The following is a 12,983-nucleotide window of genomic DNA, read 5'->3' as shown; positions in this document are numbered from 1 at the left end:
ATTCCTGACCAATTTAGTAGGTTCTTAATTCTAAGTATTGAAAACTTGATCACTTTAATAGGCCACAAGTCTAAATACCTCATGTTAAGATAGTCGGTAAGATAAATTTGTAACACAGTGTGCTAGTGACCAAGTACGATATATAGGGGGTCAATACAGAGTGGTTAAATTTTTAAATCAACAGGTTAATCTGGGTCTTTTTTCGTGATCTTATAAAAGAAGAAACCATATATTACTTGGGAAAATGAATCCATGTTATTTTTTTCAATTTGTAGTTATATTTGATTTCATTGTTATCATGTTTTTTTTAAATTTTATTCTATAAATCAATATAGTTTTTGTATTCTCTTTTTTTTCTTCAGAAATATCAACCATTTCGCTTGTCACTGTTGTATGTATGATTGGAACAATACGAATGATATTGATGGTCCTTTGGTATTGATGAACAGGATAATGATTAAATGTTATATACCACTTACTTTATTTGAATCTGATATCATATGTTTATCATCTACATAATAATTACGTCCGACTCCTCGTTAGAGTTGTATTGTCACAAAGATCGATAAAAAATTAAAACATTTCCTTGGCTGAAGGTCATGAATTCGTCACACACTTAACCATTTTCCTTTGGTTTTAAAAGAGTACATGCTCCTTCCTTTATGCCGGTTCTCGGATTTAAAACTGTAAGCTTTGAGCGTTTGTTATGAATGCATATCCAAAAAAGTGCTTCAGGCGCAATTATTTATTGCTGTTTTTTTTCATTTTATGGACATACAGATGATATTTCTTAATATGATTTAGTTCAACATTGATTTTCACTGCAGAATATGTATATTAAACTTCTTGCTATAGCTTGTAAGAGTGCTAAATTTCTCTCAGTATCTCAGTGAAAAAATGTATCACAAAAATCATGTGCTTATGACATACTACAAATCATTTTACTTTTTTGTTTAAACAAACATGAAATCACCGAATATATCCTGATGCAAATGCTGTGTTGTTTTGTCTTATTTTGTAAGTTTTTCATGTTGTTTGATAAACTTCAATTAGCAAATTATAAATGAATTATATGCGTTGACTTATTTCTATCACAAAAATGTATTTGAAAAACAATGGCCCAACAAAAAAATTAATGATTGGTGCCTTATATATACAGCTTTGATACCAAAAGGAAATCTAGATTATACTACATTTAATATATAGTTAACTATGCTTCCTTAAATTGTTTTCTGTAGTTACATAGGTAATGATGTGCCCTGAATGAAATGTAACGCCTGTTAATTACAAGGGTACCAGGCGTAAAATATGTACCTGACATCATTGCAATATTATTAAAGGTACCTGAATGACCAAGTGTATAACCAGGCGTAAAATGGGGCATTATATTTAAATGAGTACGCTTGGTCTTGACAGAAATCCTGGCGTAATGATGATTCTTATTTAATAGGCGTATTATGCATATTACGCCTGGTAAATAACAATCAACATATGAACAAACTATAAAAATCAGTTAAATAGGGCTTAACTCATCTGATCGATACAAAGCAGAAAAAAACAAGTAGAAAAAACACAGACCGGTCATCCCTACAACAACAAAAAAGATACTTATACAGATCTAACAGTACTGACAGTTACTGAAAGCAATAAACAATGTCTATAACCCTAAAAATATCAAAAGTTCGTTTGTATTTCTAACGGTACACCGTTGTAATGACCAACACCAACAGATGGCTAAACACCAAGTTTAGATAACTGTAGTTCTGTTTGATCTCATTTCATATATAAAGACGTAAATAAATGTAAATCATTTACTCATATATTGTATCAGACTGACATTTTTGCGGATCAAATCAATCAGCAAAATCTGTAATTCTGATGATGACTTTCCTATATTCAGGTGAAATTCGCTTCCATCGCTGAGATGTTGAGCACACATGAAACAAAACTCCAACTAAGGTTAAATCAAGGGTCGCATGAATGCGGAATTAAATGTGGCTGATATATTGACTTGCAAGACAATTATACAACATCGATGTTTTGAGCTAATTTTGCAAAATTTAAAAAACTTGACTGATAGTAGCGAAATATTATTTTCAATGTTCTGCTATTATAAATGTTTAAAACATGAAAAGAAATCAGGTTTTTATTAACCTAAATCGTAGATAATGATCTTTTTACGATATTTTATTGATGACAAATATTAACTAGAATCATCATCGAATAAAACTGAATAAAATCAGGACATCAAACTGCTTTATAAAACTAGACAGATTATGAATGCACACCTCTGTAACCATCTGTATAGAAATATGGAAGTCTATGGTTGTAAATTGAAAATCCAAGCAAATAGTCCATTAGAAATTAAGGACACTCTTCCTGTGTTCTGAAGTGGTTCGGAAGTATAAACAGTTCTTGAAAACGGGTGTGTTGCTAATAGTCTAAAATAGCTTAATTGTTGATTCGCGACATGATAAAGAATTTCTTGATCAAAGTAAGAGCTTATTCGCTTAAAAAAAGACAATGTCGACCTTTATTCAAGTCATGTCTGTTTTTAAAAAAAACCCAGAATTTATCTTGTGACAGAAGGTGAAGGTTTTAAAAAAAGTGAAAATAAAATTATTTCATGAACTGTCGCAACTTTCGCCTGATCTTGCGTTATTGCTGATTCTTTATGGACTTTGTCAATGAATTATAAAAAAGAATATGGGAATAAAAGATGTTTACACTTGATAATTTGCGGCAATACTATTATGCATCTTACCAAGCAAGAAGCCAAACTCATTCATCTATGAGTTAAGATTTTGTAGCATTTGGTTCTTTTAAAAGACTGCCAAGTTGGATTTTTTTCAAAACTTTTTCACATGACAACTGAAGCTCAACTCTCTCAGGCAAATTAATCTCTCTCTTTTGTTTTGGCTTACGAAACAAGTAATGTTATTCCAGCAACATATGTCCTAATATTCATTCAAAAGGTATGAAAGCATTACGTGGAGAAATTCGTCGACAAAAAGTTCGACGTCATTGTGTTCATTATTTTTAATTGTTCTTACAAATTAAACGATTTGCTTGATTTTCTGCAGCAAATCATGGACTTCAACATTTCTAAACATAGCAAGGTCTGATCAGCGGTGTGAATAGACTAATCATAGATACCAGGACTAAATTTAGTATATACGCCAGACGGGCGTCTCGTCTACAAAAGACTCATCAGTGACGCTCGAATCCAAAAAAGTTAAAAAGGCCAAATAAAGTACGAAGTTGAAGAGCATTTGAGGACCAAAATTCCTAAAAGTTCTGTCAAATACAGCTAAGGTAATCTATGCCTGAGATAGAAAAGCCTTAGTATTTCAAAAAATTCAAAAATTTGTAAACAGTAAATTTATAAATATAACCATATCAATGACAATTCATGTCAGCACAAAGTGAATTTAAAAGCTCTGTAGGTTTTTTAGTTTGATTTGATACTGTTATGTTTGAATTGATTTATCACTCCCGAAAATAATTATATTGAAGATCTTTTGTTTAAAGGTTATGACAGTTCATGAAAAACTCGTGGATTCCTTGAATCCCTCATTGCTAAAGTTTTGAATTTCCGCTTGATATATGCCGCTTCTTTTTACATGATATTGTCTTGATGGACGATATTTACATAGTCGACACATATACAAGAAATTATCATATTTGTAGTTTAATCACACCTTGACTTATTTCCGATGATTAAGATTAAACATAAGGATTGGCACACATTTTCATAAATGGCCATGTTGTTTCATAATTTGATAATCCGATTTTAATTTATATAAGTTAATCCGAGCATACTGTGCTACTTTTTATACTGTGGCGAATATATTTAGCACTTACAAAAATGAAGCCAGATGGATTACAGATTAACATGGAATTCACCTTATGTAAATCATTTGATAGTTAATCACATTTTTAATGGATAAGTCTATCCATGACATATGAGATTTATATGAATAGAAACATTTATAACATGTTTCTATATTCTATTGTTTTATGCGCTGTATTTCAATACCAAGTCTTTTTAATTTAAATCTTCACATGATCGAGTGGTTCTATAAATAATGTATATATACTCATATCTTGAGACATATTTTTTTTAATGGAGTCAAAATATAGTAGGGAGTTCTCTGAAGTAAGAACATCTCTTATAGAAATATAAGCCCTCTGGCACATAGTTGCAGCAGCAGTATGGATATGCTGCGGCTTTGTTGCTGCAAACTGTTGCGGCTTCGATGCAGCGATAGCATATTTCGTATGCAAATTAGTTTTCTGGCACCATAATTGCGGCTTTATTCTGGCACCGTTGCGGCAATATTCTGGCATCATGTTGCGGCACTGATGCAACTATAGCGTATTTCGTATGCAAATTAGTTTTCTGTCATTATGATTGTGGCGCTGTAGCGGCGCTAATACGGCTATATTCTTGCATCATTTTAGTGACAAAACATGCGAATAGGCCGTGCTTTTTATAAAATGTATTGTGCCGGCAAAAACAAGTTGTCAATGTATATATATGACATGCATTCATGCATTATAAATTTGTATGCACAGGCACATAAAATAAATGTCAGCGGTATCTGCATAAAAAAAAAATGAAAATTTTTAATGTGCCCTAAGTTTAGCAAATAATATTGTGTTATTTACAAAACTACAAGTATGCAATTAAACTGCTGCAAAAAAAAAAACAACACAAACTTCATCGATACATGTATAGTGAACTCAGATGAGGCTATGTTATTGAAGTACACAATGCAAGATTGATCTTTTGTATACATGCAATTACTTGATATGAGATTACTTACAAGTCTTCAAATCTTCAAAAAAACCCAGCTAGAACACCAAATTCTTCAATACAATTATAATCACAAGCAACATGGTGGATTTCTAACACACTAGTACAGGGAATAGCTAAAAACGCAGGAAATGACATCATCAAATTTTCTGGCTATATTGTGGTGCTCATTAATTTTGAAAGGAATTAGTGTCGCAATGATGCCAGAACAATGCCGCTAGCAGCATCATCCGGCACTACTCCGGCAACAATCCTCTGGCAACCTGATTAGGTTGCAGCTTTAAAGCCGCAACGCTGCGGCAATGCTGCAGCAACATTTTAAATTTCATAAGGGATATATATCATTTAGCCCCTATAATTGGAACAAACATTGTTTTCTATCATTCAGCATTAGTACGTGAAATTATTAAGCTGGACTTTCTCTTCTCAAATTTTATGAAATGATATGGACTTAATAGAGTTATCGGGCCGTGTTTGGAATGAAAGATGTAAAATGTTTATGTCTTTTGGCTCCTGGTAAATTATATATATTTAATTATAAAAAATAAAGATGAGAGAAGCCAGGTCATTTAATTAACATTCAGATATATTGATGATTTTCCTTCCATTAACAATCCAAATTTTTCTGATTGGGTTCCATTAATGTATCCCCCGGACTGGAAATTAAATAAACTACAGACACGGCTTCCTCCGTCGCATTTTCAAACTTAAATCTCGAATTTGACATACACGGATACCAGACTCTATGACATACGAGACGATCGATTTCCCCCAAACTTAGTAGCAATATATCAACTTCACCTGCATCACGGGTGTCATTCGGTTTATCGAGAGAAAGGATCGTGAAAGAATATATATCGGCGGTCAAGTATTGAGAGACGATCGTGAAAGTTCTGGTAACGGATCGTGAAAGACATTTAATCGAGAAGACATATGAAAGGTCAGTAAATATTCTAATTTAATTAATTACACAGACACATTTACGACAAAGTATAACTGTCTGTCAAAATGGTTCAACATTATGATTAGTATGTCAGAATATCCAGTTTCAAAAGTACATAGTTATTACAAAACGACAAAAGGCAGATTGCTTCTCGACATTTCAATGACATAAAAAATGTAAACAAACACGATTTTTTTTCACAAATTCGACTAAATAAACTACTTTTATCAGAATAAGGGCATTGTATTTGAATTAATTAAACGGTTCTCATAGTTATTTTGTATAAATATAATCTGAAACTTGGTAAAAAAAGAACTATTTACAAAAAAAAAAAATATTTTTTGGATCGTGAAAGATCACGTACCGCATTTTTGAAGATCGTGAAAAGGATCGTGAAAGATCTGATGCTACGAAGACGTTAAAATTATTCTTCAATTATATGACAATTGATATTTGTCAAAACGCCGAAAAAAACAATCCAGTGAAGTTGAGCCAATGGAAGAGGTTGAAGATGCAGATAACGTTACAGAAGCAACACACGAATATTGGGAAGATGATGTCGAAATTAATGAGATAGTTAAGTTATTACCAATCGTTATCAAAGAAATAGCAAGGTTTGGATTCCTACAGTATCTTTTAATGTTGTTCAATCTAATAGCTAATAAGAAATTCGACTTTTCAAATATTTGCTTTTTATTGTTTTGTGACATTTCAAGGTTTTGGAGTACACCCACAACAATATTAATGCGGTATCCGTTTAAAGAAACCAAGCAGTTCTGGTACATTGGTAACATTCTATTTCATGGACGTTTTCAAAGGTTTATGACTGGATATAAAAACACTGGCCAATAATGTCATACAAGCAAAGGATTTTATGATCCCGACAACGCTCTCATCAATTTTGCCGTTCCCAGCAATATTCATATTGAGACTAGTATTAAGTCTGGTCACGCTTTTCTTTCACGATCGAAATAATACGTTGCCTGATCTTTCACGATCAAGTTTGATGGAAATTCAACAAATACAAGATTTTCATAAACAAATTAACGCTTTCAATGGAAGAAAATACTTTAATTTTACTGTACTATCAGATACACCAAAAATTGAATTTCAAATATATCATGATATTCTGAAATATGACCATTATAGGTACAAAAACGTGTTATTTGTAATTAATTTCATAGACACGCATTGCGCCTTTTGTGTTTTTTCAAAAAGTACTTTTTTTTTTAAATCTTTTTCACAGTTATGTTGAGGAAGTTAAACCATTTTGACAGACATAATTTTTTGTTCGGATTTGTTCTGCGTTTTGAAAATTAAGCGATTTTTTCAAAGATTCTGAACTAGAATGTACATTAAATGTCTTTCGCGATCCGTTACCAGAACTTTCACGATCGTCTCTCAATACTTGACCGCCGTTAGATATTCTTTCACGATCATTTCTCTCCATAAACCGAATGACACCCGTGTGCACATTGGAATTACGTTTCCTAACTTATTCGGTATTCAAGAGCTTGCAGCTCCTACTAAGACTTTGTAAAACGTCATCAGTGTCTGAGTAGAAAGTTGATTAACCAGAGGTATGTCAAAGAACATCTCGTCTTTTTTCTAAAAAAAAAGTTCATCAATAGGTACCAAGACCTTGTTGAAAATTATTCTGTATAAACTTCACAAATAATACACGATGGTCTTGAAGTATAGATTCATGGTCCTGACTTGTTTATCATCTTAATTGCGTGTGATTCTTTTATTTGTCTTTATGAATATTCCTTTTACTGTTTAGTTTGTTTTTGATGATATTCATTTGACGTGGCTCTGTACTTATACATCCTGTCATAGTGTTATTTTTCTCTGTTAATTTTTGCATTCTTGTCTTTTAGTTTTTGCTAAATTGCTTTGTCTATGCAGTTTAGAGTTTCTTTTAATCATATGACGTGGCTCTGTACTTATACATCCCGTCATTGTATTATTGTTTTATAATTTTTGTATTCTTGTCTATCATTTTTTATTATTTGCTATTTCTATATGCTTTGTTCTGTTCCTTTGATACATATGACGTGGCTCTGTAATTTATACTTTTACATCTCCGCGTCAATGTGTTATTGTGCTTTTGTAAATGTTGTATTCTTGTCTTTCCTTTTTGTCAACGTGCTTTGTCTTTCAGCCTTTTTGGGTTCTTTGTTACATATTTGTTTGCGATTATAACACAATGTTGACTGCTGAAAATGCCTTTACAAAGTCAGGAATATGACACTTGTTATCCATTCGTTTAATGTGTTTGAGTTTTTGATTTTGCCATTTGCTTAGGTACTTTCTGTTTTGAATTTCCCTCAAAGCTCAGAATTTAGCGATTTTATTTTTTAACAAATACATATAAAAGAACAATATAACACGTTATCAAGCTGATAAACAACGTCAGTACCTAGATCATTACTTCAAGGCAATCGTGTATTTATTTTTTGTGGATTGGATACTGTTTATTTATCAACAAATCTTCCGATCAGTCAAACTGGTGACTTTTTACAAAGTATGAGTAACAGCTGCAAGTTCTTGAAAACCGAATTAGTTGGGAAATGAATGTCTAACATGCCTATGAAATTAGTATATTGCTACTAAGAAGGGGGAATTGATCATTTCAAAATTTAAATCGTCTCGTTGTCATATACTCTGGTACTGAGATGGCTATGTCAAATTCGAGGTATGAGTCTAAAAATCAGACAGAGGCACTTGTGCCCGTTGTTTCTTTAATTTCTAGTTCTGGAAGATATATTATTAATGGATCCCAATCAGAAAAGTTTGGATAGTTAATGTAAAGAACGTCATCAGTATATCTGAATGTGGAATTAGACTCTTTGAACTTCTTGTTTTTAACAAGTGTCTGAAGGAACTCCGGCTCATATAAAAATAAGAAAGGGTGGGCAAGGAGAGGTGTACAGATCATTCCTATAGAAATACAGACTATATGTTGAAAAAAGTCTACTTCCAAATTCAACAAATATGTTGTCAATAAGAAACTCCTGTATACTGTTTATTTGTTCCTCAGTGTAGCATGTTTAACTTTTTATTCACTCTTAACGAAGGATTTCCCAAAGTAATAAAGGAGTAGGTCCGGTAAGGACCGATTTTGGCCTCAAATTTCAGGTTCATCTGACGAAAGATTTTGACCACTTTTTAAACACCTAAGTGTCTATTTCATTTGAATCAATTAGTTTATGTGAAAGATTTTAACTGATTTAGTCATTAAAAACGACCCGATTCAAGCTAAAATATGAAAAATCTACCAAATATGCCGACAAATGTCACTTTTTAGATGGTTTTTGTCAAAAATGAAAGTTGCCGCATCCGTGTTCATCCTCAACCTTTATATATGTAATGTATTATCATAAAATACAACTTACATTTTAATATTAAGGATGAACACGAATGCGGCCACTTTCGTTTCAAACGAAAACCGTCTTTAATTTAACTAAAATGCTAGAATTGTGAAGATTTTAGTAATTTAGCATGACTTAATGGTGCTAATACCCGATATATGTGCATTGTATTGTCAAAAACAGCCCATATTTATGTAGCAGAAGCATTCTACTGTACAATAAATAACTAAAAGTTTACATTTTAACAACTTTGTAAAACTGCTATATTTTGGGGCCAAAAAGGGGTCTTACTGGACCTACTCCTTTATAACGCATACTTCTATGTTTATGTTGAATGCATTGATGATTATTTCTTTTAGATGATTTTTCAATTTCACATGGGGAATGTTGGTATACAGGGTTGAAAAATCAGAGAAAGATCGAGATTTAATATTGTCCAGAAATTCTTTCGAGCTTTTGCATATATGTACTTTGTTTCTTGATTTGTCATACATTATGCAATTGGTTTGTTTCATATTTTGTCATATCTGAATCTTTTATAGTTGACTTTAAGTGCGGGTTTTGTTTATTTTTTCTGGCCGTACAGTGACTCATAGTTGCTTAAATCCACGTTATATCGACGCTTGTTTACTCAATAGCATATGACAGTCGATAATACTTTAAAAGAAAGGTTATATTAGCGTTTGTCCGCTAAACAATCGCATGCAATCATTTAAATACTTTTTTTCGGGAAATTAAACATAAAAACAAAGAGGTTATACATTCTGCCTTTGTTTTTAAGTACCAGCATCAAAGTGTACATATTTTTTAGTTTTTTTATTTGTCTTTGTTAAATTAGCAATTTCAAAAATTTGTGCAGAATTTATCTTTGTCTCAAAAATAGAAATGCTTGGTATGATTAAAGCTTTATTCTGTCAAGTACTATAACAATTATTTTACGTAATGTTTCATCACATATAATAAATTAACCATAATTGGAAGTTTACCAATCAAATTTTCGACCTTTTTCTTCCTGTGTACAAGCTTTAGTGACCATGAAACCTCAAGTTTCCAAAATATTCTATAAAAACACCCCAAAATTTTTTATAATGGTGCTTTGAAATACCCAAGATATGTCCATAACACGGATTGATTTTACTGCAATGAAATGTATGATTAATTTCCTACAACTGTCAAATTCAAGGGAAGATTTATTCAACCTCTTTTCGCATACAATCGCATGTGACGAACTATGCTTTGGTGGTATTACACCTCTTTTGTATTGACGAAGACTGGTTGAGTTACACATGCGAATTCCTAAAATGTTTAAAAGATATACTCCAAAATCTTTAATCACAAGCAATGAAGTAAAATTCTTTCATTTTTCTACTCTTTTTACTACTATTCAACCGATATATCGACTACACCATCTCATTAAACATATTTTTTCTACAAAAACATGAAACGTTACAATTCCCTGTTGAATGGTCTTGAAATATCTTGTTTTGCGAATAACCACACGGAATGCTACAACAAATCCACAAAAGATGGAATCGCCAAAATGCTGTACTTTTAAAATCTACCACATGCTATCGAATGTATGCTTTATATCTTATTTTTTTAAAACAGCTCCGACAGAGTTTTAATAAGGATCGATTCAGGTACCAGTCTTGTATAACATCTCCAGTTTCCGGTGCATGTCAAAACATGGAGGGAAACAAAATAGTCCATTTTTTTCTGGACTCAATTTTTATTGTTCGATTATAGGTTTATGCTGAATTGAAACATATATATAGATTTAAAAAAAATCTTTTATGTTTTTGGGGATATCAATCCAGGAAAGTGGAAGGATATCATGTTTACTGGAAGTGGTGCGGCCTAGTAAAACAGCAAACAGAAAGTAGGGGAAAAAAATGTTTTGACTTCAGGGTTACGTAACTTTTTATTCTTCGTGGCATGATCCACTCTTTTTTTCTTGATTAAATAACAATTTCACATTAGTACATACATGATATGAACATGAAAGAAATTTTCTATGCAGCTGTTTTGCATGTAAAAAGTAAAATCACATGTAAGCCTATGGAGCAGTTAATTACAAGACTGCAACCTTCAAGTCGACACAACATAAGTTGTACATTCACCCCTATGGATTGGTTAACCGATACGATTCGATTGTGTCTTAACTCAATAGCGACTAGATGTTTTGCGGTCTAAGATCTTAGAATACCAGTACAACAGTCTGATCTATAATTTTAGTATGTTAATTCGCATAGCGGTTATGCATTCTTAGCAGGAGACATTTACTCTGTTATAACACGCTGTCTTGCTTATTTTTAAGTTCATGCAATTCATTCTATTTCTATTTTGTACATTGATTTGTCCTAATGGATAGTAGTTTCATATGTAAAAATACCATCCTGCTTTTGTCCATAATGAGAATTCGCTGAGGATCATTTAACGCTTCAGATTCATCCATTGGGTGACTGCCGATATTTTTAGACCTATTTTGTTTCATCAAATATGCATTTGCACAAATAAATATCTTTGACGTTGAATTGATTTTAAGATAATATTATCATTTTGTTAGATCGAAACAACTAAAAAAAAACTAACATGTTGACATGACTGTGTTTAATGAATCTATTGTATGGACCAGGATATAATCTATTAATTTGAAATTATTTTCATACTTGTCTTCTTTTGGTGTTTTTTTTTAATCCAGAGAAGATATTTCCGTGTAAACAAGGTGCTGCAGGGTCAGTCATGACGCTGTTACTAGAAATGTCCAAATAACATGCAGCCGCGTAAAAAAACGATACTATATAAAGATGGGGAAATCAGTGTGCGGAAATAAATTTCATTTACTATTTTGGGGTATTTAGTTTTTTATCATTATCAATTCGTCAATTGTATCACAGGCAAAAATACGCCATAAAAAATGAGAAATATTAAAATAATATGAGTTGAGATTAAGGTATTTAAAAATCGAAACAAATGATTGAAACTGAATAAATATTCACAATGGAGCCTATTTCAGTTTGCACCTGAAATAAAACACACCTATAATTTAATCGTATTAAGGTATAGATTATGAATAATAAATACAACCATCTATTCAGTTTAAAACGACTATGACCTATGCCACCTTCAAAAATGGAGACTTCATAATCCTATAAGCACATTTAGATTAACTATAAACTTTAGGTATCTAGAACACACGTTCACAGATTATAACATTTAGAAGGACATATACCTGCAACAAAACCAAAGGATTCGTATCAAACTTCAAGGTGTAAGTCGAGATACTTTTTTTGAATGTGTTATGAAATGTATTTTCAAACATGTTCGAATTCTTTTTTTCATTTTATGAATTGCATTTGCAAACATGTTTTGATTTTTTTTTATCATTTCATGTCATAAAAAATGCAGTCGTATTTCATGACTCACAAACAGGAGATTTGGGATATATATACTCTGGTTCATATATCTCTTCAAATCTCTAATACTAAATTAGGAACATTGTTAAGTCTTCAGTTAACATTCTCTGTCATCGACTGAATAAGATTGTGAATATTAGAATTGTTGTCTTTGAATTAACAGCAATCATAAAGTTGTTCAAACTGATTGATTGGTTGGTTGATTGATTGATTGTGTTTAATGCCACTTTCAGCACTAATAGCTATGTCATGGAGTACAGTATTTATCTTATTGATGGAGGAAGTTAGTGAGAAAAATACCGAATATAAACAATAAACTGACTTTCCTGTCAATTAAGATTGGAGTAAATTGCACTTGCCACGTGGGAGAATCAAACTCACAACCACAGTGTCGACAGGTTAGTGATGCTGGAGTACTTTGTTTTGACTAC

General features: G+C 31.9%; 1 protein-coding gene across 1 annotated transcript in view; it reads left to right on the top strand.

The window, feature by feature from the left end:
* The window catches only part of LOC143071062 (SCO-spondin-like), a 48,128-nt gene extending 47,060 nt beyond the window's left edge, over positions 1 to 1,068 (top strand). Inside the window, exon 35 of the mRNA XM_076245138.1 lies at positions 363 to 1,068. Within this exon, the coding sequence (XP_076101253.1) occupies positions 363 to 442 (80 nt within the window). The 3' untranslated portion in view covers positions 443 to 1,068. The remainder of the gene's footprint in view (positions 1 to 362) is intronic.
* Positions 1,069 to 12,983: the final 11,915 nt, after the last annotated feature.

The sequence above is a fragment of the Mytilus galloprovincialis genome, chromosome 4 (assembly GCF_965363235.1).
Source record: "Mytilus galloprovincialis chromosome 4, xbMytGall1.hap1.1, whole genome shotgun sequence".
Taxonomy (NCBI): Eukaryota; Metazoa; Mollusca; class Bivalvia; order Mytilida; family Mytilidae; genus Mytilus; species Mytilus galloprovincialis.
Note: the sequence above shows the minus strand (reverse complement) of the source record. Positions and strands in the feature narration are given on the sequence as shown.